Consider the following 26003-nt stretch of genomic DNA (forward strand, 5'->3'; position numbering starts at 1 on the left):
CCCACTCTTTTCAGTCTTTCATCTGGACTCTCAAGTCTCAGTCCCCTCCAGTTTAGGGCTTAGAGGATATCCTGCCACATCCCCCTTCCCTTCCAAATATCACCCCTTCTTCACCAAGGCCCCCGCTTTCTGCGCTCTGAGCATCTGGCCCCAGCTCCTGTTGTTTGTTTGAGCTGCTCATCCTGGACAGCAAGAGGGGGAGAACCTGCTTGAGAGCAGGAGACCCAGAGGCTGCTCACCCTGAAGGGTGTGGGGCCCCATCTTTCCTGTTGACTCTCATTCCAGGGATGCGTATCCTCTAGTCTGTCCCACCATGGGACAGCATTGCTAGACACAGATACACCCCAGAGTTGCAGCGGTGGGGACAAGGGGATGACATGCAGTCTGTGATCCTGCACCCACCCCACCTCAGAGCCAGCTATGTCTTCAGTGCTTGATTCTTTGACGCTGGCTCTGGAGAAGCCACTTTCCCCCAGACTCCCCATCACGAGCCAGGAAGGCAGCCACCACTCCTTCAACTCCCTCCAAGTTGTTTATTTAATAATAATAAAAAAGAAATGCACACACATAAACCTGTACTCCCCCGCCACCCTCCCTTACTCCCAGTAACTAGCTCCAAAATGCAAAAACTTCCCTTGTCCCACCTGGGGACTAAATTCCCACCTCCACTGCCATAACAGAGAAACAAAATAAAGAATATGCAGCAGCCCACCACCCACCCCACAACTGAACCTCACGCAATCCCCTCAAAGAAAGAAGCCGGGACTGGGGGTTCATAGGAATGAGAGGAGCCCTATATTCTGAAAAGGGATAAGAAGAGAGGTGAACACCCCCACCTCAAATAAGTGCTTAACCCCCACAACTGGTCTTTCCTTTACCAATTGCCCCAAGCCTGGGGATCAGGGAAATTTGAAACAGTCCCACCTGGCCACCCGGTACCCCCTCCTCCCGTTCTAAGTCAGTGTGAATGGCAGAGGTCAGGGATGATTGAGGTAGAGGGGCTGGTGGGAGGCCTGATGGGCCTGGCTGGCTGCAGAGGCTGGCAAGGGGCCACCTGTGGCATTGCCTGGGGTTGGGGATGGCTGTTTTCGGAGCGAGGGGGGCACCGTGGAGGTCTTGATGTGAATCACCCTGGTGTCCATGACCTCACACTCGATCTGCATCATCTCCTCATAGTCCCCCGGGGCCCCACGGCCTGACAGGGTCTCTGTGAGAAGGGGAGAGTTAAGGGAGAGGAGACGGGGAGGCAAACAGGGATTGGAGGGAGGAGGGGAGGAGGTCGGAAAAGTAGAGGTGAGCAGAGAGGAAAGGAAAGGGCAATAGTGAGGAGGCAGATCCATAGTGGGAGTTAAACAGGATGGCAGGGACAGAGTTTGGTGCAGGGACAAGGAGAGGGGTAGGAAAAGAAAAGGGCATTGATGAGTGTGGGGTTACACAGGAGAGGACATCAAGAGAAAAAAGGAAGTGAGAGTCTAGCAGGTTCCCGGCCCACCTGCCTCTGCCCAGTCATCTACCCAAGCACCTCCACCAGGGAAGGACCCTCACCCTCATCTCCCTCCCAAAGTCTCCTGCATGGTGCTCTTCCCTCCACCCACTTCCTGCTGCTTCTCACCTGTGGATCCAGCAGCTCTCTGGATGCCCTGCTCCTCTCCCCCTTCCCCCTCAGCTCCCAGGCTGGATCTCCCTGTTGGAACTGCCCCCATACCCAGCAGGGAAAGAGTTACCATTGGGGGCCATGGCCGGCATCACCAGGGACATCTTGGGCCGGGAGGTCTTGTTGTGGCTGATGGCTGGGAGCAGCAGGTGGTCCTGGAGAACAGAGGGGCCAGGCCGGAAGGGTGGAGGCAAAGATGCCAACAGGCTCCCCCGCTCTACTCTACATCCCCCCACTGAAGACAGACTGCTGGGAACCTAGGGTGACAGAGATGTGAGGGCAAGAGAAACTCACCCTTCGGAAAGAGACAACATAAAACGTGTCTTCCCGTCGGTCAATTGCATCCAAGAACGCTGGCTGCGAACGGTCTGGGTGGCGATATAGCTGCAGCTGGCCCACAGCATCCCTAGGAAGGTGGGGAAATAGGATTTGAGGGGAACTAAGCCCAATGCTCAGTTTCTACCAGGGAAGGGGGTAGGATGAGAGAAAAAGACAGGAGACCCTGAGTGGAGGAGGGAGGTATAATCCCACTGGTGACAGTAATGACAGGCACAGGAGAGCTACTGGGGGTACAGTTCTTGAGAGTGGAATTTCACTTAATAAGTAAGCACCCCGCCCCACACTCACCTTTCCGGGGGTCCAGGGGGTTGGATGGGAACTGCCTTAACTGGAGGTGACTTCTTCCATGGCTGAGACTTCTGGAAGGAGAAGTATCTAAGGATTTGGAGAGGGTAAAGGGAAAAGGGAAAGAGACAAACGGCCCCTGGAAGCTAATGCCACCTCCCACTCAACCCTCCACTTCCTTCAAACGATCCCTCAAACTTCCACAGCGAGATGCCCGCTAGGAATCCCCAGACGAGGCCTTCAGCCCTTGTCTTCAAGTGGCCTTCCTTGACCCAGCCACCCACCCTACCTGTCTCTCCTGGGCCCTCTGAGGGATCTTCCGCCGGCCTCTCTGGTGGCGCTGGACCCAGCCACTCAGCTCGTCAGCAAGCCTGGGCAAATGGAGGAGGCTCAGGACCTCCATGCCAGGCCAAGATTCCCACCCTCCTTGCCCACCCACAGGAGTGAGGAGAGGGCAGGGAGCGCTGGCGCTTTAGTACACAGGCCAGTCAGGCTGATTGCACAGGGCCTTGGGAGGCCGGGGGAGGATGCCCCAGCGATGAATCCCACACCTCAGGGACTCGGTGCGGTTGAAGTGCCGGCAATCAGAGGAGAGGAAGAGCTGGTCTAGGTCTCTTAGTAGTAGCTCCTTGGTGCCCCCAGGGAAGGTTGTCAGGTTCCTGGAGTGAAGTAGGAAGGAGACCACACTTGGAGACTGCCCAGCACTCCCACAACAAAGAAAGCGATGACGGCAAGAGAAAGTTTTGGGTTCCCCTCACCGAAAGCAGGGAGAAGACCAACTCATACCCTCAAAGGAGAGGGGGGTTCTCTCTCTCTCTCCTCACCTGAAACTGGGCTGGTCTGTGGGGCTGGGCTGGGGCTCTTCAGGGCCCTGGGAGGACCCCTGGAGAGGTTCAACTCCATGAACTGACTCTTGCTCTGAGAACCCCAGCAAGTGTCTCCGGGGTCGAGGCTCCCCCTTGTTCATCCGAGGAGAGACGGGAGCTGAAGGAGGCTCACTGATGCTGTGGATAAAGAGGGATGGAGCACAATGAAGAATTTCAGCTATATCAAGTGTCTAGTTAAGAATAAGGGCTCTGCAGATGGACTGCTTGAGTTGCAATCTGTTATACAGGCCTCAGTCTGCCTCTGGAAGATGGGAATAAGGATGGTCCCTACATACGAAAAAGAAAGTGCATCACCTAGAGCCTAGAACTCAGTAAGCATTTAATAGTCACTATTTCTACTAACATTATCACCATCATCTATTCTCTACTGGAAAAATAATGGAGCAGGAGGCTGGGCAAGGTGGCTCACGCCTATAATCCTAGCACTTTGGGAGGCCGAGGCGGGTGGATTGCCTGAGCTCAGAAGTTCGAGACCAGCCTAGGTAACAACGGTGAAACCCTGTCTCTACTAAAAAGATACAAAAAATTAGCCAGGCGAGGTGGCGGGCGCCTGTAGTCCCAGCTACTCGGGAGGCTGAGGCAGGAGAATTGCTAGAACCCAGGAAGCGGAGGTTGAAGTGAGCTGAGATTGCACCACTGCACTCCAGCCTGGGCAACAGAGCGAGGCTCCATCTCCAAAAAAAGAAAAGAAAAAGAAAAAAGAAAAATAATGGAGCAGGAAGGGGCTGACCAGACACATCATCGGTGCCAAGGACACCAGAACCATTTGTGTATAAGCATAAGGAAATGGCCTGGGCCAAAGCAGGCAGCTAGGAGGCTGCAAGGTGGGCTCCACATGGAAGGTTCTAGTGAAGCAAGGAAGGTCTCACCTGACGGGTCCAAAGTTGAAGGCAATGAAGAGAAGGAAGACCATGATGCAGACCACCTTCCTGTTTCCAGACCCTAACTTGAGCTCGCTGTTCTAAGGTACAAAGAAAGAGACAACAAAAAGGGGACTCATTCCAAGGAGGCTGTATTCCTGTTGGTCTCCCAGGGACAGACTGGTCTTACTTCAGCCAGTAGGGCCTCCAGCCGCCGCCGGAGGGCAGCATTCTCCCGGCGGAGCTGCTGGTTGTCAGCCAGTACTGCCTGCAGCCGAGCCTCCAGCCCCTGCAGATACTCTTTTTTCTTTCTCCGGGACTGGCAGGCTGACTCCCGGTTCTTGATCATTCGCTGCTGCCGCTTCAGCAGCTTTGCCTAGGCACCCGAAAGGTCAAAAAAAGAATGACAGATAAGTTGGCAGAGGGGGACTATGCTCCCAAACCCCAGGGAATGATTCCAGAGCTCACACGGCCACTCCCCTGCCTTCCTGACACACCTACACAGCCAGAGAGGTTTTTTCTCTCTACTCAAACATTCTAGGGAAGGAGCCCTTCTCTCAAACATGCCCTGCTACTGCTTCTTAGAGGTGGGAAAGGTTACAGTGCAGGAAGAACTTTCTCCATGCTGGTGGAAACTCTTTCCTTGGTAAGTCTTTCTTCCTGTCAACCCACATTTGTAGGGTTCAAAGTTTAACCTTGTTATACTACTTACACAGTCTACCTGATTTTCCCCCAGGAGGCAGCCTCCCTCCCCAACTACGGCCACGACCGTAGTCATATAGTACAGTATGACTTCCTTGCCTTTAATTTACGGAGACCAACCCCATTTCTCCATCTGCAGTGACAGCAAACCTAAAGGACCCTAAAACTACCTGGAGTTGATACTCATATAGAACCAGGAGTCCACTCTGACCCCCAGAATGATCTAACGGGTCTGCTTCCTCACTTTTTGCTCCTAGGTCTCAACTCCCTCCTCATCCCACAGTTCTCTCCATGACAGACTTCACTCTTCCCTTCCCATCACTCGCCCTACTCCTCTCTCCCCAAAACTTACATCCACTTCAGGCGGGCAGGAGTTTCCAGGCATAGGAGCAGGAACGATGCTCTTCCTCTCAGGCCGTGGTAGAGAGGCAGCCGGCCCTTCAGGCTGGACTCGAATAGCACCCTGGATGAGGACAACTGGGGATACTGGGGCAAGTGAGCAGAGGAGGTCAGAGGGTTGTGTGCTAGGTGGGGTCCTTGTGTCCACACCCACACCAGAGCACCCAAGGATTGGGAGCCTCAATGGTTGCAAGCTCCCTGACAAGGTCAATGCAGCCCGCCTCCTTTTCTCCTTCTTTAATTATTTTATTTTATTTTATTTTATTTTTTTTTTTGAGACGAAGTCCCGCTTTGTCACCCAGGCTGGAGTGCAGTGGCATGATCTTGGCTCACTGCAACCTCCACCTCCTGGGTTCAAGTGATTCTCCTGCCTCAGCCTCCTGAGTAGCTGAGATTACAGGCGTATGCCACCACTCCCCACTAATTTTTGTATTTTTAGTAGAGGTAAGGTTTCACCATGTTGGCCAGGCTGGTCTTAAACTTCTGACCTCAGGTGATCCGCATGCCTCAGCCTCCCAAAGTGCTGGGATTACCGGCGTGAGCTACTGCGCCCGGCCCTTTTCTTCTTTCTCAGTACCTGGGGGTGGCTGGACGAGGGGCTGCAGAAGGACGGTGGTGCTGGGGGCCACAGCTCGGGGTGGCATTGGGATTGTGGTTACCACCACAGGTTTGGGCTGCAGTGGCGGCTTCCGGGTGGGCAGGGCTTTCCCTGAAGGAAGGTGAGAGAAAAAAACAAGAAATGTCAGGACCACAGGCCTCTCACTAGGGATTCCAAGTGTCAGGAGACCCCATTACCTGAGGAGCCATCAGGGGATGGGCCCATGCTGATCTGGACAGCTCCAAGTGAGGGGGCTGGGACATCCCACAGGAGGCACCCTGAAGGGGATAGGGACTCTGTCTTCACTTCCAGGACCTCCTCTCCTGTAAAAGCCTGTGTGGGGCATTCCAGAGATACGTTAGTCAGGAGGAGTGTCAAGGAGAAGGAGCTGAAGAAGAGAAAGCTCTCATACCTCTAGGTCAGGAGGAACTCACTGGAGCACCTGGAGGGAGGAAGGAAGTTGGTGCTCACCTGGCTGGAGGAGTCGGCTGAGAGCAGGGAGGCCTCAGAGTTGATGGAAGAACATGGAGAGACAGGTTCTATCTTGGTCTGGACATCTGTGGGAGGCAGGATGAGGCAAAAGCTGGATATCATGTAAACACTGAAGGGTTAAGAGGGTTAAGATGAGAGGCTGGGTGCGGTGGCTCACGCCTGTAATCCCAGCACTTTGGGAGGCCAAGGCGGGCAGATCACCTGAGGTCGGGAGTTCGAGACCAGCCTGACCAACATGGAGAAACCCCGTCTCTACTAAAAATACAAAATTAGTCAGGCATGGTGGTGCATCCCTGTCATCCCAGATACTCAGGAGGCTGAGGCAGGAGAATCGCTTGAACCTGGGAGGCAGAGGTTGCGGTGGGCTGAGATCATGCCATTGCACTCCAGCCTGGGCAAGAAGAGCAAAACTCCGTTTCAAAAAAATAAAAAAGAGGGTTAAGATGGGGAAATGGGTCCTTTCTCTTTGAACCTGAAAATAAAACTCTCCTGGCCCTAGACTGCAGGCAATCCAGGAGGGGAAGTCACAGAGCTGCTCACCTGCTGGCTCTCCACACCACTTCGCCTAGTGCTTCCCTTTCTCCTTCAGGGGCTCCTCTAATTTTTCTCATCCCGGCTCCGTGTCCCTCAAGGCTGTCCTTGCCCTTCTGCTTTTCCCTCTTTCTTGTTCACAGAACTTGTCTATTCACATAGAAGAGGCCTGAGCAGGGGAAGGTGCAGGGGGTCTCCAGCATTTACGTGGCCCAAATTCTGATCGTGCTGGATTTCCACCTTATCCTGGCCCAATGCATCTGCATGCTGACAATCACCAAGTCTGCATCTCCCGCTCGCTACTCACCTGCACCAGATTCTGACTTCCAAGCTGCCTGCTGGTCCCTTCCATTCTCATGCCTCAACAGTCACCCAAATCTAACTGGCCATAAATGAGGCTTCCTGATTGCCCTGTCACACAAGTTTTCCTCCTAGGCACCAAGCAGCGAAGCCTCAGTCATCTCTGACCTTCATGGCCTCCATTAAATCTGCCTTTACGATTTGTTGATCATTCCATGAAAGAAAATGCTAGGCCCCATGTCGGTGAAATAAAATCCTTCTGAGGGCCAGATGCAGCCCACAGGTCAACAGTCCACCACTACTTCTGGTCCGTACTGTTTACTTTGGTACTTAATTATATAACCATTAAGATTGCTTTTTAAAACTTCAATTTACATTTTTGAATAGATAATACGGTCATGATACAAATCCAAAGGAATAAAGGAAAATTAAGTGAAAAAAAAAAAATCTTCCCTTCCCTGTCCTCCAGCCACTCAGATTCCCTGCACAGAGGTAACCACTATCAGAACTATTTAACCATGGTTGGGCGCGGTGGCTCCCGCCTGTAATCCCAGCACTTTGGAAGGCTGACAGCCAACGCAGGTGGATCGCTTGAAGCCAGGAATTCGACACCAGCCTGAACAACATGGCAAAACCGCCTCTACCAAAAATACAAAAAAAAAAAAGCCAGGCCTGGTGGCGCATGCCTGTAGTCCTAGCTACTAGGGGAGCTGAGGCAGGAAAATCACTTAAACCCAGGAAACGGAGGTTGCAGTGAGTGGAGATCATGCCATACACTCCAGCCTGGGTGACAGGGCAAGATTCTGTCTCAAAAAAAAAAAAAACAAACCGGTAACTATTTAACCATGATGTATTATAACCCTCACAAAACTCCCCAAAAGTAAGAACTATATCTCATATCCATTGAGGGTAAAGTACAGGACCTCAAAAAATACCTAAGTATGGAGGAGAATCTGACTCTAATAACACTATGTGATGCAAAGCCACCAACAATCCTTTTGCTTCTAACGGCAATGGGCGATCTCGGCTCACTGCAAGCTCTGTCTCCCGGGTTTACGCCATTCTCCTGCCTCACCCTCCCAAGTAGCTGAGACTACAGGTGCCTGCCACCACGCCCGGCTAATGTTTTGTATTTTTAGTAGAGACGGGGCTTCACTGTGTTAGCCAGGATGATCTCAATATCCTGATCTCGTGATCCACCCACCTCAGCCTCCCGAAGTGCTGGGATTACAGGCATAAGCCACCGCGCCCGGCCTGCTAACGGTATTTCAATCCTTATTTTGTGTGTCTTCTTCATGACATTTATTAATCTGCTGGATATAATCTGTTTGTCCTTCCAAATCCACTCTCCATCTCTCCCTGCTGTGCTCTGAGATCCAGGAAGAACCTCAATGGACCGCATTAGTGGGCTCCCTGGTTGGAGTTCAGCCGGTGAGAGACGGTGCCAGGAGATCCAGAAGGTACTTTGAAATCAACAATCAACATGTCTACTGGGCACAGTGACTCATGCCTGTAATCCCAGCACTTTGGGAGGCCAAGGTGGGCGGATCGCTTGAAGTTGGGAATTCAAGACCAGTCTAACATGGAGAAACCCTGTCTCAACTAAAAATACAAAATTAGCTGGGCGTAGTAGAGCATGCCTGTAATCCCAGCTACTCGGGAGGCTGAGGCAGGAGAATCACTTGAACCTGGGAGGCAGAGATTACGGTGAGCCGAGATCACACTATTGCACTCCAGCCTGGGCAACAAGAGTGAAGCTCCATATCAAAAAAAAAAAAAAAAAAAAAAAAAATCAACATGTCCAACGCTGAATTCATCATCTTCCCTGACCAGAAAGCCCCTGCTTTTGTAGTCTCCATCCAGGGAACAGTAACATCACCCATCCACAGCCATCCTAGCCACAAACCTCTTTGACTCCTCTCTCCAATGTCCAGGGGGTCACCACAACTCATCTATTCCACTTCATTCTTTCTCAAGTCTGCTTTCTTCACGACATCCGAATATCTTACTTGATTAACTGCATAAGCCTCTTCCTTGGTTCTCTTGCCTCCGGCCTTGCCTCTCTGCAACCCATTCTCTACTTTGCCACTAGAATCATCTTCCTAATGATATTGCTTACCTGCTTAATTCTTCAAAGACCCCCACGTATCCACAGGATAAAAGCTAAGAGCCCCTTAGCAGGGGCCCCACCTGGCCCTGTAGCCTCTGCAGTTCCACATCACTCCCCAAATCCTTCTTACGCCCACTCTGAAGAAATGTAGGCTCCTCACACACAAGTCAACCTCCACACTGTCCTCCTGGCTAATTTCCACGTGTCCTTCAAAACTCTCAAGAAACCCTTCTTCCAGGAGCATGTCCCAGATTTAGCCCCAATGTGGATGAAATGTCCCCTTATGAGCTTTCTTTTTTTTTTTTTTTTTTTTTTTTTTTTTTTTTTTTTTTTTTTTTTTGAGACGGAGTCTTGCTCTTTTGCCCAGGCTGGAGTGCAGTGGCGCGATCTCGGCTCACTGCAAGCTCCGCCTCCCATGTTCACGCCATTCTCCTGCCTCAGCCTCCGGAGTAGCTGGGACTATAGGTGTCCACCACCACACCCGGCTAATTTTTTGTATTTTTAGTAGAGATGGGGTTTCACCGTGTTAGCCAGGATGGTCTCGATCTCCTGACCTCATGATCCGCCCGCCTCAGCCTCCCAAAGTGCTGGGATTACAGGCGTGAGCTACTGTGCCGGCCCCACCTCTACTGATTTCTATCCTAGAATGACCACACCTGTATTGACTGGTACTTGTCTTTCTCCCATTACTAAATCACAGGGTTTGAAAGTCAGCATGGTGGTCAGGTCTTGTTCATCTTTGCATGCCCAGAACTCTGCTCAGTATCTGGTATGGAGTAGGTACTTAATATATTTCTTTTTTAAAATGATTATACCTCAGATATGATCACATCAATAAACATTTACTAGCCGGGCGCGGTGGCTCAAGCCTGTAATCCCAGCACTTTGGGAGGCGGAGACGGGCGGATCACGAGGTCAGGAGATCGAAACCATCCTGGCTAACACAGTGAAACCCCGTCTCTACTAAAAAATACAAAAAACTAGCCGGACGAGGTGGCGGGCGCCTGTAGTCCCAGCTACTCGGGAGGCTGAGGCAGTAGAATGGCGTGAACCCGGGAGGCGGAGTTTGCAGTGAGCTGAGATCCGGCCACTGCACTCCAGTCTGGGCGACAGAGCGAGACTCTGCCTCAAAAAAAACAAACAAACAAAAAAAATAAATAAATAAATAAATAAACATTTACTAAAGAAACAGCTACGAGTAAATAAACTTGTGAACACTTTAAAAACAGAACAAATAATGTTAACTGTAGAATCTAGTTTAGTATACGGTGTTCTAGCCTTTCCGTATGTTTAAAAATGTTTATGGGCTGGGTGCGATGGCTCACGCCTGTAATGCCAGCACTTTGGGAGGCCAAGGTGGGCGAATCGTGAGGTCAGGAGTTCAAGACCAGCCTGGCCAACATGGTGAAACCCCATCTCTACTAAAAATACAAAAAGCTAGCTGGGCGTGGTGGCAGGCGCCTATAATCCCAGCTACTTGGGAGGCTGAAACAGGAGAATCACTTGAACCTGGGAGGTGGAGGTTGCAGTGAGCCTAGATCACGCCACTGCACTTCAGCCCGGGCGACAGTGTGAGACCCTGTCTCAACAACAACAAAAATGTTTATAATAAAATGTTGGGTGGAGGGGAATCACACAGATAGATATGCCCTAAACTGCTCACGTTTTTAAAAAGCAAGTTGAATGGCATGACAGAATACTAGAACAAGAAAAAGAGAGAAAAATAATCTCCATCTCCTCAGAACTGCCCTTGCTGCGGTTCCCTGAAATGTTTCCTTTCCTTCCTGCCTTCCCTCCTGGTTTTCTGCCATTTCCCCTCCCGACCTTTTTCTCCCATCCTGCTGCCTGCACTTCTCCTCCATCTACAAACACACACACACACACACACACACACACCACATTCCCTGTAGTAAAGCTGAGGATTGGGGGCAGGCTGTTATTACCTGAGCAATCATCAGAGGTGGGGACTACGTTGATCTGGACAGTTTCAAATGAGGATGTTGGGTCATCTCCCAGGAGACACAGTGGGGGTGCCAAGGACTCTGTCTTCACATGGAGCACCTCCCCTACCCCAAGAGCCTGGGTGAGAGTTGGTGTGGGGCAGGAGGCAGAAAGAAGGGCAAAAAACACGGGAGATGTTGATAGTAAGAGCAAGAACAAAAAGCTTTAGAAGTTTAAGGCTTACAAGCCATCAATTATTTGACATTCTGGTCTGAATGGTACTGAGCATCTTTCTATCCTGTTCATTCTTTCTACTTTATTTCTAGGAGAATTGATGAAGTCTCATGATTTCAAATATGGCCTTAGAGTGGACAACTTGGGCAAGAACAGTTCCAGAATTCTCAGCAGTTAATAACTCTCTTCTTCCCAGCCCCACATAACTCTTTATATTAAAAAGACCCCAGATCAGGCGTGGTGGCTTATACCTGTAATCCAAGCACTTTGGAATGGCAAGGTGGGAGGATCACTTGAGCCCAGGAGTTTAAGACCACTCTGGGCAACATAGGAAGATCCCATTCTTATAAACAATAATAAAAAAAATTAGCCAGGCATGGTGGCATGTGTCTGTGGTCCCAGATACTCAGGAGGCTGAGGCAGGAGGATCATCTGAGCTCAGGAGGTCAAGGCTACAGTAAGCCGTGACCATGTCACTACACTGTAGTTTGGGTGACAGAGGGAGGCCCTATCTCAAAAAAACACAAAAAACATCTTCACTGCTAGATAACCAAAGGGGGTGAAGAAAATGAGGATATTAAAGAAATGGCAAAAGTAGTGGAGAAGGCCCCCCACACCTCACACACCTGACTCACAGCACACAAATCATTTAAATCATTTCTTTGTCACCCACGGGTGAAGGGAATGAAGCAGAGTCCCTGCCACAGAGAGTAGGCAGGATATGGCTCTCTCACCTCGCTGGAGGGCTCTGTGGAGAGATGTGATGACTCGGAGCTGCGGGAGGAGGAAGAGCAGGGGGAAGAGGGCTCAGACTTCACCTGAAGAGCTGGAGGAAAGGGAGTTAGAAATTATCAGGAAGCAGAGCTTGAGAAGAGTCCAAAAAGTACCCAAGGACATGTCGGTGGGGATTCCTGCACCACAGCAAGGGAGAAGAAACAAAAATTGGGGATTGAAGGAGAGAGGATAGGCACTTACGTAGAGGTGTGAGAATATAGGAAGCTACGTAGTTTCTGGGAAACAGTGGGAAGATGAAGGTTTCTGGAAAGCTGAGGGAACCACAAAGTCTACCTTACCTGGCAAGATCGGCAGGAGTTCCCATGGGGGCTCAGGGGGGCTGACATCCATCCCCACGTCCAGGGAGCTGCCGTCAAACTAAATAACGGAGGATGTAAGAGGACAGGAGTGTGAGAAAGGGTGAGAAAGTAGGCGTGACTCCAGATGAGCTCTGGCCTGTGAATGAGTCCAGGTTCTGGGCTCACTTTCCACCCACCAAGGGTTAGAGAAAGGCTGGGGACACAATACCGGGACATCCTGCTCGGGGCAACGGAAGAGCTGCGTCTGCTCCTCGGCCACTTCATCTAGGCCAGAATACAAGGTGCTGTCTGCAAGGAATGCTGAGTGTCAGGGGGGTCGTTCGGTGGGCCCAGCCTACAGATCGCACATAAGCCCCCGCCCCATCCCTCATTGGCTCCGCTCGGCCAGACCCACCGCCCGCCCACTTGAAAAGTGATACAACCAGAGGACTTCTGCCCCTCCTTCTCCGACCCCGAAACAACTCGACGTTCCAACAGGGAGCAGTTCTTCCCCGACTTTTGTATCCCCTTAATGCACAACGATCCCCCTGCTCCGCCCTCCTTCAGATGGCGGATTCCGTATTTGCCCAGACTTCCTCTTTAGGCCTCTGCTTCTTTCCCGCGTGCCTCAGGGACACAGTTTGCCATAGCCCCCTCCCCACCCCGGGGCCTCACTCTGCAGACCCCAGTCCTCCGGGCTCAGCAGGTTGTCGGCGAAGAAACGCGTCGGGTCGGCAATCTCGCTCAGGAGCATCAGCTCCGCCATCTTTCCCCCCCACCCCCCAACCATGAGACGGTTCCCAAGGCCCGCCTCTCCCCATTACCAACTAATCAGTTGACTCTTTTAAAAAAGGGGGCGTCCCGGAAGCCCTACCGGCCAGTAAGAGACCTGGGTGCTGAGCACGTGAATCAACAGACTCGGATGGCTGTGTAGGCGGGCCCAATGGGAGCACTGCATCAGGAAGTAACTTCCAGATAGTGCCAGACCGCCAAGCGCATGCGCCAAACAGGCTCCGGTGATAAAGAGCCTGGGAGATGTAGTACCCAGTATTAAGGTCCACCATCTCCCCCAGCCACGAAGTTTAGTTTAGACAGCTTCTGTGTGTCTTCGGAGATAGCTAAGTCCCTCAAAAGGGGCGCAGTGGGACCACTGCTACCTCCCCTAGGAAGCCAAAAGCTGAGAATGGGATATGGGCTGAAACCTTCCCTCTGGCCCCCTACCCCCAAATCTCACAGCACAGACGACAATTCACAAGTTCCTGTCTCTTTTAAAGGTTTAACTTTTAATCAGCCAAACATCTTGCGCAGACCCTGAGCCAGCCCAGCATCCTGCTTCTTCCCCTGAATGACCACCTTCCCCAGTTCCTCTTGGGCTGCCCGGTTTTTGGGATCTATCGCCAGCACCTTCTTGAGGTCAGCAGTTGCTTTTTCCAGGTTCCCAAGGGCAGCCTGGGCAACCCCCCTTCGGTATAAGGCCTTTAAATGGCCAGGCTCTCGCTCCAACACCCGGTCACAGCTCTGGGCTGCCAACTGAGGCTGCCCTAGCAACAACTGACAGGCAGCCAGATTGGCATGAAGGACAGTTCGTTCTGGAGGGCCAGGTGGGGGTAAAGTCAGCAGCAGCCGAAGAGCCCGTCCATAGCATCGGGCAGCTCCTTCAGCGTTCCCAGCTCGAAATAGTTCTGTGCCCCTTGCACGTTCTTCCCTGGCCAGAGCTTCCTTCTCGCTAGTCTCCAGCTCCCAGGAGTCCCGGCCTTGAGTGAAGGACGCCAGTGTGAGCCTGACAGGAGGTCCAGAGTGCCCAGGCAGCTGAAGCTCTGCTTCTTCACCTTGACACATGGACTCCAAGCATTTCTCTATGAGCTCCCCCCAAGTTTCCTCCCTCCATGGCCCTACGCCCATAGTTAACTCTGTCCAGCCCTCTGGCGGCCCTGATCCGAAAGGAAACCCCAAAGCCTGTACCCGGCAGCAGGAGCCTAGTTTGGGTTTGTCCAAGCCATGGCCACGGATTATGATCTTCTTGACAAAGCTCCCGTCGGGACAGTACCAGAGATCAGAAGCTTGAAGGGCCTCTGGCATCTGACTGGTTGATCCATGAGACTTATGAGAGTCTCCTTCAAGTTCAGCAACCAGTTTTTCAGTTCCTTGAGTATTCTCTAGAATTTGGCTGGCTGGATCTGGGTTTACTCCCAGCTCAAGTGTTTCGGTAGGAGGGTCTCGGGGCTGCTGCCTAATCTGAGTAACTGAATCAAGGTTCTCCCGAAGGTTTTTTTCCCACTGTTGTTGCGGCTGAGAGATGTCCTTTTCTCCGGTTGTACTGACTGGTGGCGTCTCCATTTGAATGCTTGGTCCCTTCCACTGTGAGTGAACAGTTTTGGTCAGAAAGGGATGAATCAGGTTCAGGTCAGCACCTGAAAAGAAAACCAAACAATGCTAATAGCAGGGTTCTTATTTAGACTCCTTTCTCGTTCCTTCCCATTCTTCTGAGTCCCAGGCCCCCAGTCCTGAAAGTCCCCAATATTGCTTTCCTCCAAAAATCTGCTCGAGCTTCCCCGTTCCACCCATATATAACTTAGAACTATAAATTCCACAATTCCCTGCGGTTAAGGTAGCCCCGCCAACTACGGACACCCGGTCGGGTCAATAAGTACCTGCGCGGCCAAAGTGCCTAGCATGGTGGCAGGAGGAGCCAGGCCATGGGAATCACCTCTCCTTCCAAAGCTAAATGGTTACTGAATACTGCCCTCGGAGCCTTGCCCCACGCGGAGAGGGCAGCCGGAGGTGGGGAATGGGGGGCGGAACAACTGGGAAAGATACTGACAACTAACCCGGGAGTCCGCCTGACTCCGAATCTAGTCAAATTCCTGGCAGCCAATTGGGAGGAGGGAGGAATCTGGTTAGCCCGCCTATTGAACGTGACATCATTTCCTCCGCAACCATGAAGCTCCAGGCCTTAGCAACTGAGCAACTGAACTAGGCCAGAGCAACAGAACTAGGCAGAATCGAACAGAATTTGGCGAGGTCGGGCTGGCCAGGCCAGAATCAAAGTGGGCCAACGTGGTGAGACCCCGTCTCTACTAAAAATACAAAAATTAGTAGGTCATGGTGGCGCGCGCTTGTAATCCCAACTACTCGGGAGGCTGAGACAGGAGCATCGCTTGAACTCGGGAGGCAGAAGTTGCAGTGAGCCGAGATCACACCGTTGCACTCCAGTCTGGGCGACAGAGGGAGACTCCAGACTCCGTCTCAAAGGAAAAAAAAAAAAAAAAAAAAAGGTGGGCCGGGCGTGGTGGCTCCCGCCTGTAATCCCAGCAGTTTGGGAGGCCGAGGCGGGCGGATCACTTGAAGTCAGGAGTTCAAGAACACCCTGGCCAAAATGGTGAAACCCCGTCTCTACTAAAAATACAAAAATTAGCCGGACATGGTGGCGGGCGCCTGTATGCGAGCTACCCGGATGACTGAGGCAGGAGAATGGCTTACCTGGGAGGCGGAGGTTGCAGTGAGCTGAGATCGCGCCATTGCACTCCAGCCTGGGCGACTGAGACTCTGGGAGGCCGAGGTGGGCGGATCACTAGGTCAGAAGATCGAGACCATCCTGGCCAACATGGTGAAATCTTGTCTCAACTAAAAACACAAAAAATTACCTGGGCGTGGTGGCTTTCACTCGCGTCCATGTGAAGAGACCACCAAACAGGCTTCATGTGAGCAATAGAGCTTTTTAATCACCTGGGTGCAGGCGGGCTGAGTCCGAAAAGAGTCAGCGAAGGGAAATAGGGGTGGGGCCGTTTTATAGGATTTGAGTAGGTAAAGGAAAATTACCGTCAAAGGGGGTTGTTCTCTGGCGGGCAGGGGTGGGGGTCACAAGGTGCTCAGTTGGGGAGCTTTTGAGCCAGGATGAGCCAGGAGAAGGAATTTCACAAGGTAATGTCATCAGTTAAGACAGAAACAGGCCATTTTCACTTCTTTTGTGATTTTCCAGTTACTTCAGGCCATCTGGGTGTATACCTGTAGTCACAGGGGATATGATGGCTTATCTTGGGCTCAGAGGCCTGACAGTGGAGTGTGCCTGTAATCCCAGCTATGCTGAGGTGGGAGAATTGCTTGAACCAGGGAGTCGGAGGTTGCAGTGAGCCAAGATCCTGCCACTGCAATCCAGCCTGGCGACAGAGCAAGACTCCCTCTCAAAAAAAATAAAAAATAAAAAAAAAGAGCCGGGCATTGTGGTGCACGACGGTAATCCCAGGCGGTGGGAGGTGGGGAGGTGGGGAGGAGGGATCACTTGAGGTCAGGAGTTGGAGACCAGCCTGGACAACATGGTGAAATCCAGTCTCTACTAAAATTACAAAAAAAAAAAAAAAATTTGCCTGGCGTAGGGCACGCCTGTAATCCCAGCTACTCGGAGGCTGAGGCAGGAGAATCGCATGAACCCAGGAAGCGGAGGTTGCGGTGAGCCGAGATCGCGCCAGTGCAACTCCAGCCTGGGCGACACAGTGAGATTCCGTCTCAAAAAAATATATAAATAAATAAATAAGTAAAAAAGGCCGGGCACAGTAGCTCACGCCTGTAATCCCAGCACTTTGGCAGGCCGAGGCGGGCGGATCACGAGGTTAGGAGATCGAGACCATCCTGTCCTGGCTAACACGGTGAAACCCCGTCTCTATTAAAAATACAAAAAAATTAGTGGGGCATGGTGGCAGGCGCCTATAGTCCCAGCTACGCGGGAGGCAGAGGCAGGAGAATGGCGTGAACCCGAAAGGTGGAGCTTGCAGTGAGCCGAGATCATGCCACTGCACTCCAGCCTGGGCAACAGCGCAAGACTCCGTCTCAAAAAAAAAAAAAAAAAAAAAAAGTTTACAGAAGTCCTGGAATGGAGACTGGGGCAGATGACGATAGAATGGAGAATGGCGGAGGTGGTGGTAAGTGATGGTGGCAGCAGCCTTTTATCTGGAGACTTCAGGCCCTCCTATGTTAACTATCTTTATGTTCGGAGCTCATTCAGTACAGGGTATTCCAAGATAAACCCTCGGGACTCTCTCTCCAACCGACCTTGTTCCTTGGGTGACTACCTGAGGCTTCTCTTTACCTTTCCTTTCACATCCATCATTGCCTTTCAAGCCCTCCTTCATCAAGACATCTTAATGCTTTTCAAACATAAGTGTGCATACATATCACCTAGGAAACTTGTTAAATTGCAGATTATGATTTAGGAAGTCTGGCATGGGGCCTGTGATTCTGCATTTCAATAAGTTGGTTAATGCAGATGCTGCTGGTTCATGAACCACACTTTTTTTATTTTTATTTTTATTTTTAGAGAGATGGGGTCTCCCTATGTTTACCAGGCTGGTCTCAAACTCCTGGCCTCAGGCTATCCTCCCATCTCAGCCTCCCAAAGTGCTGGGATTATAGGTGTGAGCCACCACACCCAGCAATGAACCAATGGGATGAGATTCTAGAATAGTCTCATCCCATTGTTTCTCCTCTGGCTCTGTGCCCTTTTAGTTTATCCTACATTTTGCATATATAACTGGTGTAACCTGCTTCACTGGGTGTAGCAGGTCCTCCTCCTAATAGAAGATCTAGAGACCTATTGTGATTCAGTCTTGCTTGTCCAGCTACCTACACAGCCTGGGCTACCACAGTTCTCCAGGAAAGAAGGATCCCACTCTGAGCACCTCACTTTGGCTCCCTCTTCAGTTTGCTCTCACCATTGTGCCTCAGACTATAAAGACTATGCCAGGACGGCCAGGAAGGGAGACAGTTTCATCATTAGCCAAAGACTGGTGTCAAAACAATTCCCTCCCTGTTTTTTTGTTTTTGTTTTATTTTGAGACAGACTACCATTCTGTCACCCAGGCTGGAGTGTAATGGCAAAATCTCAGCCCACTACAACCTCTGCCTCCCGGGTTCAAGCGATTCTCCTGCCTCAGCCTCCCAGGTAGCTGGGATGACAGGCACCTGCCACCATGCCTGGCTAATTTTTGTATTTTTAGTGAAGATGGGGTTTCACCGTGTCGACTAGGCTGGTCTCAAACTCCCAACCAGAAGTGACCCGCCCACCTCAGCTTCCCAAAGTGTTGGGATTACAGGCGTGAGCCACGGCACCAAGACAGGTGGATCACTTTAGGTCAGGAGTTCGAGACCCGCCTGGCCAACATGGTGAAACCCCGTCTCTACAAAAAATACAAAAATTATCTGGGCATGGTGGTGGGCGCCTGTAGTACCAGCTACTCGGGAGGCCAAGGCAAGAGAATCGCTTGAACCCAGGAGGCGGAGGTTACAGTGAGCTGAGATGGTGCCAATGCACTCCAACCTGGCGCCAGAGCGAGACTCCTCAAAACAAACAAACAAACAAACAAAAACAGAAAAATAAAAAGAAAAAAGAAACATAAATAGAAGAGATTAATTGCAGGTGGAGGAAGCAGCACAAGGCAGGAGAAGTAAGGAAAGCCACTTAACACCCAGGATTATTCCTCTCCAGTTTGTGAGTCTCAGTTTTCCCAGGCTATTCCAGTACTCCTTTGTGCTGCCCTGTCACCAGGCATTGAGCTGGTTGGAAGTTTTTACACTCTCACATTCCCCTGCATTCCATACTCACCACATGGAACCATATGCTGTACTTACTCTCTTCCATTTATTACCCGCACGAGAGACAAAAATTCTAGCTTTCCAAAAGCTAAATAAATTTCCCCTTCTGTTTAGCTTTGGTGGTTTCTGTGGCTTCTAGTTTTGCTGGGATTTGTGTCAAAATCGTTCCTCCCTCCTTTTTGGTCCCAAAGCATTTTGCTGTGCTTCCCTGATAGGCAGGGTTTTCAAGCAGGAGGGAGGCAGCCTTTTCGGCAGTGAAGTGTTTAATGATAACAGCTTCACTTTACCAAATGCTGGCCATGCATTATGATCATAATACCCAGCATTGTTCTAAATGTCTTGTACATATTAGCTTATTTTCCTCTCACACAACTCTATGAACTGCTTATCCATTCAGTCATTCAAGGAATTTGTTTGGTTGGTTGGTTTTTGTTCTTGTTGTTGTTTTGACATGGCATCTTGCTCTGTCACCCAGGCTGGAGTGCAGTAGTGTGATCTCAGCTCACTGCAACCTCCGCCTCCCAGGTTCAAGCGATTCTCCTGCTTCAGCCTCCTGAGTATGTGGGACTACAGGTGCGCACCACCATGCCTGGCTAACTTTTGTATTTTTTTTTGTTTTTAGTAGAGACAGGGTTTCACCATGTTGGTCAGGCTGGTCTCGAATTTGTGACCTCGTTATCCGCCCACCTCGGCCTCCCAAAGTGCTGGGATTACAGGCGTGAGCCACTGCGCCCAGCCAAGGAATCTTTACTGAGGGCCTCCTTTGTACCAAGCACTGAGCTACATGCTGGGAATAAGGCAGTGGAAAAAGTCTTGGATCTGTGGTAACTTATATTGAATTGAAGATGACAGACAAAAAAATCAATAAAATATAATACAATTTCAGGCACTAATAAGTGCTATGAACACCATGAAGCAGGGTAAGGGGTAAGGGAATGGGATAGAAAGTGCTCCCAGGGGTGCATGGTGCTGTATTAATTTATTATTATTATTATTTATAGAGTCTTGCTCTGTTGCCCAGGCTGGAGTGCAGTAATATGATCATGGCTCACTGCAGCCTTGATCTCCTGGGCTTAAGTGATCCTCCCACCCCAGCCTTGTGAGTAGCTGGGACTGTAGGTTCATGCCACCATGTCTCGCTAATTTTTTTTTTTTTTTTTGTAGAGACGAGGTTTCACTGTGTTATCTGGGCTGGTCTCAATCTCCAGGCCTCAAGCAATCTTCCTGCCTCCGCCTCCCAAAGTGCTGGGATTATAGGCAAGAGCCACTGTGCCTGGCTGTGGTACTATATTTAATCCAGTGATGAGGAAAAGCCTCCTTGTGGCGGTGATGTTTGTGCAGATATAAATGATGTAAAGGAGCAGTCATACAAATATCGGGAGGGAGAGTGTCCAGGAAAAGAAAAGAGAGTGCAAAGGCCCTGAGGTAGAAAGGAATTGGGTTTTTATATCAAATTCAGAAAGGAGGTCAGAGTGGGTGGAGCAGAGTGAGCAAGGGAAGGAGTGGTAAGGGATGAAGACAGAAAGGCGGGGAGAAACAAGGCCAGGTAGTCTTCACAGCCCATGGGAAGGACTTTTGTATTTTGTTCCACATGTGATCAGGAACCATCAGAGGGTTTTGAGCAGGTAAATGATATCATCTGGTAATTTTAAAGATCACTCTGGTTTCCGCATAGAGGGCAGACCACATCAGTAAAAACTAGAAGCAGAAAATTCAATTAAGGGACAAATGAAGGGACAATGGAATCATGGGAGCTTGGATTAGGGTAGAGGAGAGGGCCAAGAATAGAGTCCAGAGGCTCTCTAATATTTAAGGGTCTGGAAAAGGAATAGGAGCTGTCAGTGAAGACTGAGAAGGAGCAGCAATTAAGGAACTAGGGAATGCTTTCTTTCTTTTCTTTTTTGTTTTTGAGACAGGGTCTCCCTCTGTTGTCTAGGCTGGAGTGCAGTGGGGTTATCATGGCTCACTGCAGCCTCGACTTTCCAGGTTCAAGTGATCCTCCTACCTCATCCTCCCAAATAGCTGGGACCACAGGTGACTGCCATTTTGCCCAGATAATTTTTCAATTTTTTGTAGAGACAGGGACTCCTTATGTTGCCCAGGCTGGTCTCAAACTCCTGGACTCAAGTGATCCTTCTGCCTCAGCCTCCCAAAGTGCTGGGATTACAGATGTGAACCACTGCACCTGGCAGGATAATTTTTTTCTTCTTCTCTTTTCTTTTTTTTTTCCCGACAATTTTAAATCCAAGCAGTATACCTGGTTGGTTGTTACATGATTACATTGCATACTGGTGGGGATTGGGCTTCTAGTGGTGTACCTATTACCCAAATAGTGAACATTGTACCCAATAGGTAATTTATTATTATTTTTTTTTTTTTGAGACGGAGCCTTGCTCTATTGCCCAGGCTGGAGTGCAGTGGCGCTATCTCTGCTCTCCGCAACCACCTCCTCACCCCACGTTAAAGTGATTCTCCTGCCTCAGCCTCCTGACTAGCTGCGACTACAGGTGGATGCCACCATGTCAGGCTAATTTTCATGTTTTTAGTAGGAGACGCGGTTTTGCCATGTTGGCCAGGCTGGTCTCGAACTCCTGACCTCAGGTGATCTGCCCGCCTCTGCCTCCCAGAGTGCTGGGATTACAGGCATGAATCACTGTGCCAGGCCTTTTTTTTTCTATGACGGGGTCTCACTCTGTAACCCGGGCTGGAGTGCAGTGGTGTGACCCCAGCTCACTGCAACCTCTGCCTCCCTGGTTCAAGTGATCCTCACACTTCAGATTCCCAAGTAGCTGGAACCACAGGCACATAACACCATGCCCAGCTAATTTTTTGTACCTTTGGTAGAGACCAGGCTTGTCTCGAACTGCTGAGCTCAAGTGATCCGCCTGCCTCGGCCTCCCAAAATGCTGGGATGTCATGAGCCATCACATCCAGCCAAGTATTTGGTTTTCTATGTTTGAGTTAGTTTACTTAGGATAATGACCTCCAGCTTCATCCACATTGGTGCAAGGGACATGATTTCATTTTTTTTTTTTTTTTTGAGATGAAGTTTTGCTCTTGTGGCTCAGGCTGGAGTGCAATGTCACGATCTTGGCTCACTGCAGCCTCTGCCTCCCGGGTTCAAGTGATTCTCCTGCCTCAGCCTCCCAAGTAGTTGGGGTTACAGGCATGTGCCACCATGCCTGGCTAATTTTTGTATTTTTAGTAGAGATGGGGTTTCACCGCATTGGCCAGACTGGTCTCGAACTCCTGACCTCGGGTGATCTGCCCACCTCGGCCTCCCAAAGTGGTGGGATAACAGGCGTGAGCTACCGCGACCGGCCAATTTCATTCTTTTCTATGATTGTGAAATAATTCTTTATTGTGTCCTCCAATTGCAAGGAGTTTAACAGCACGTCTGACCGCTAATCCCTAGACTCTAGGAGCACCTCCTCAGTTTTGTTGACCGAAACAACTCTAGACATTGCCAGATGTTCCTGGGAGTGGGATGGGAGGATCACCCACTCTTGAAAACCACTGGTCAAGATGTCCCACAGGAGATACTTGGCAAGACAATGCACAGGTCAGACCCCCATGACAGGGAACTATCTGACCCAAAATGTCAATAATGCCCAAAACTGAGAAACCCTAGTTTAGACTCTAGTTGAGAACTTGTTCCTGGAACCAAGCCAGGTTCGGCTGCATTTTCTCGTGGCCCAATAATGAGAAGCAGACAAACTAGGAGAGAAGGGAATTTATTGCTGTCACCGGATACAGGGAGAAGGTCGGAGATAATTCCACCAGACCAACTCAAAGTGTTAGAATTTTCTTTTTTTCTTCTTTTTTTTTTTTTTTTTCGAGATGGAGTCTCGCTCTGTCACCAGGCTAGAGTGTAGTGGCACGATCTCGGCTCACCACAACCTCCGCCTCCCAGGTTTAAATGATTCTCCAGCCTCAGGCTCCCGAGTAGCTCGGACTACAGCTGCCCGCCACCACACCTAGCTAATTTTTGTATTTTCAGTAGAGACAGGGTTTCACCATGTTGGCCAGGATGGTCTCGATCTCTTGACCTTGTGATCCACCTGCCTCGGACTCCCAAAGTGCTGGAATTACAGGTGTGAGCCACTGCACCCGGCCAGTGTTACTATTTTCTTAGTGCTTATATAGGTTTAGGTTATGTGCCTACATGCAGTATGGCATTCACCTAAGTCTAATGGTAACTAATTGTGTTTCAACTAGAAGGTCAGAGGCAAAAAAGTTCTTGCTAAGTCTGATTAACGTGTGAGGGCCCCAACACCTTCAAGGCCTGTCTACTGTGGTACTGGAGTGATTATTTCTATCTTATCTCCTTTACAGCTTGGTGCGGAGAGCTGCCTTAGATTCTCCAATGAATCTATTTAAACAGCTGCCTCTGTTACCTTGACTTGTCTCAGATATCATAGACCCGAGACAGGTCCTGGCACTAGGAATGTAAGACTGTCTCTATTATTTTGACTTGCTCTAGCAAGGGAAAAGCCCGTAGCAAGTCTCCTACTGACCATGTGTTTCATTTCTAGCTTTGATGTTTGGGCACCGATTTCCCTAGGTTTAACTATTTGCTCAATGTTAAGGCAATGCTGTGGAAATTTATCTGTGTAACTGGGGTGCTATGCAGGCCTGTCTGTGTGACTGTCAGGGAGAACTGTGCCTGCCACAAACTGACCCTCAAACATTGGGTTTAGAAACTTGGAGGTCATTTGTGACTCTGACATGTGGTTTAAGTAGAGTGGTGGGGATGAGAGCCTGATTGAGGGAAATTCAAGAGTGAATGAGATGTGAGAAAGTGGAGGCAGTGAGAAGTTCTGTTAAGTGGAGAGAGAAGCGGAACACTGAGGGAGTGAGCTGGGTCAGGGGAGAATTTTTAAATTTAAAAATGAATGTATTATTTTATACATGTAAAATTATAATTTATATGCATAAATATATATGTATTACAAAGAATAATTATGTGAACATCAGGCAGCTTAAGAAGTAAAATCTTCCCAGCAGGGTGAGGTGGCTCACACCTGTAATCCCAGCACTTTGGGAGGCCCAGATGGGTGGATCACCTAAGGTCAGGAGTTGAAGACCAGCCTGGCTAACATGGCGAAATCCTGTCTCTACTAAAACATTAGCCAGGTGTGGTGGTGCATGCCTATAATCCCAGCTACTTGGGAGGCTGAGGCAGGAGAATCACTTGAACCCGGAGGTTGCAGCGAGCTGAGACCATGCCACTGCACTCCAGCCTGGGCGACAGAGTGAGACTCCATCTCAAAAAAAAAAAAAAAAAAAAAAAGCAAAAAACAAGAAGTAAAATCTTCCCCAGTATAGTTGAGGCTCCCTGAATTTCCCTTTCCAGATTCCTCTTCTGCCAAAGGGTAAGCACTATTCTCTGAATGTTGTGCTTTTACTACATAGGTGAGTAGCGAAAGAGTTTTTTTCTTTCTTTTCAGAGATGTAGTATATTATAGCATGTTTGTATAATGATGGGAGTGTTGCAGTAAAGAGGGGTAAACTGATTAAGCGAGAGAGAGAGATGGGGATAACTTCAGGAGTAACATCTCTGAGCAGGTGAGAGGGAACAGGATCCTGGGGTACAAATGAGGTGGCAGGTGGGAGCACAGCCTCTCCGCAGTAGAGTTGCACGTAGACTGGTGAATTTGGGATGGGACCGTGAGGAAGTTCCCTTCTGAAAGTTTCTGTTTTCTCACTGAAATAGGAAGAAAGATCATCATCTTGTGAAGTTGTGGTCTCAGATTTGGGGAATGTGAACCGAGTAGGGAAAGGCGAGCTGACATGCCACACTGAGGGCCCGCAGGAAGCAAGACCAGTCAGTATGACAGTGTGTTTCTCCCCAGCTGCTGAATGCAGGTGTGGAGCAGGCAGAGTGGGATTTGACCAGGGATAAAATGTGTCAGAGGAAGGGGGGCCAAGAGTACAGGGTGAGGGCTGAGAGGGGATGACCGTGTTGAACCTTGGAATCTAAACTGGGTAATGAGGAAAGTGAAAAATTGAGATCAAACAACAATGAAAAGTAATAGAGTCAGTGGATGGGAGCCCCTGAGGGGGTTGAAGAATTTCTGGGATGGGGTATGGGGGAGCAACATGAAAAGACTGAGGATGAGATTTTAGAAGGGCAGCAGGTATTGATGGAAACCAAGTTGAAGGTATGGCATAGGGAGAAAGGGAAGCAGGGAGAAATAAATCACTGCAAGAGAAGGGCAGGGTACTAGAGAATCTGCATGAACATTGAAAACATAAAAATAATAAAACGGGGCCAGGCACTGTAGCTCACGCCTATAATTCCAGCACTTTACGAGGCTAAAGCAGGTCGATTGTGTGAATTCAGGAGTTTGAGACCGGCCTGGGCAACATAGTAGGAACTCATCTCTATTAAAAATCAAAGGCCAGAGGCCAGGCCCAGTGGCTCATGCCTGTAATTCCAGCACTTTAGGAGGCCGAGGCGGGTGGATCACGAGGTCAGGAGTTCGAGACCAGCCTGGCCAACGTGGTGAAACCCCATTTCTACTAAAAATACAAAAAATTAGCTGGGCATGGTGGCATACGCCTGTAATCCCAGCTACTGAGGAGGCTGAGGCAGGAGAATTGCTTGAACCTGAGAGGTTCAAGGTTGAACCTAGGTTGCAGTGAGCTGAGATGGCACCATTGCACTCCAGCTTGGGCAACAAGAGCAAAATTCCATCTCAAAAAACAAAAACAAAAACAAACAAACAAAAAAACAGGCCAGGGGCGGTGGCTCACGCCTGTAATCCCAGCACTTTGGGAGGCTGAGGCAGGCGGATCACCAGGTCAGGATATTGAGACCATCCTAGCTAACACGGTGAAACGCCGTCTCTACTAAAAATACAAAAACAAAATTCGCTGGGCATGGTGGCGGGCGCTTGTAGTCCTAGCTACTTGGGTCCTAGCTGAGCCCGGAGGCGGGAGAATGGCATGAACCCAGGAGGCAGAGCTTGCAGTCAGCCAAGATCGCACCACTGCACTCCAGCCTAGGC

General features: G+C 50.1%; 2 protein-coding genes across 4 annotated transcripts; both read right to left on the reverse strand.

Moving 5' to 3' along the window:
• Positions 1–510: 510 nt before the first annotated feature.
• On the reverse strand, positions 511–13217 carry ATF6B (activating transcription factor 6 beta). 3 transcript variants are annotated; one of them, XM_023195888.1, is made up of 18 exons: positions 13090–13217; positions 12635–12714; positions 12406–12484; positions 12067–12158; positions 11101–11236; positions 6196–6281; positions 5922–6057; positions 5704–5835; positions 5080–5213; positions 4216–4401; positions 4035–4126; positions 3103–3282; positions 2830–2937; positions 2568–2649; positions 2282–2352; positions 1949–2060; positions 1725–1809; positions 511–1207 (listed from the first exon to the last, which is right to left on the reverse strand). In XM_023195888.1, the coding sequence occupies exons 1-18, from the start codon at positions 13193–13195 to the stop codon at positions 978–980; spliced, it is 2127 nt and encodes a 708-aa protein (XP_023051656.1). In that variant the 5' UTR covers positions 13196–13217; the 3' UTR covers positions 511–977. The 3 variants fall into 3 exon arrangements, with proteins under 3 accessions (XP_023051656.1, XP_023051655.1, XP_023051654.1); XM_023195887.1 differs by having other exon boundaries at positions 2282–2349; positions 13081–13201; XM_023195886.1 differs by having other exon boundaries at positions 13081–13201.
• A 450-nt stretch (positions 13218–13667) lies between these two features.
• Positions 13668–15296, reverse strand: FKBPL (FKBP prolyl isomerase like). The gene is made up of 2 exons (XM_023195890.2): positions 15057–15296; positions 13668–14816 (listed from the first exon to the last, which is right to left on the reverse strand). The coding sequence occupies exon 2, from the start codon at positions 14740–14742 to the stop codon at positions 13693–13695; it is 1050 nt and encodes a 349-aa protein (XP_023051658.1). The 5' UTR covers positions 14743–14816; positions 15057–15296; the 3' UTR covers positions 13668–13692.
• Between the last annotated feature and the right edge of the window lie 10707 nt (positions 15297–26003).

The sequence above is a fragment of the Piliocolobus tephrosceles genome, chromosome 5, assembly GCF_002776525.5.
Source record: "Piliocolobus tephrosceles isolate RC106 chromosome 5, ASM277652v3, whole genome shotgun sequence".
In the NCBI taxonomy this organism is placed as follows: Eukaryota; Metazoa; Chordata; class Mammalia; order Primates; family Cercopithecidae; genus Piliocolobus; species Piliocolobus tephrosceles.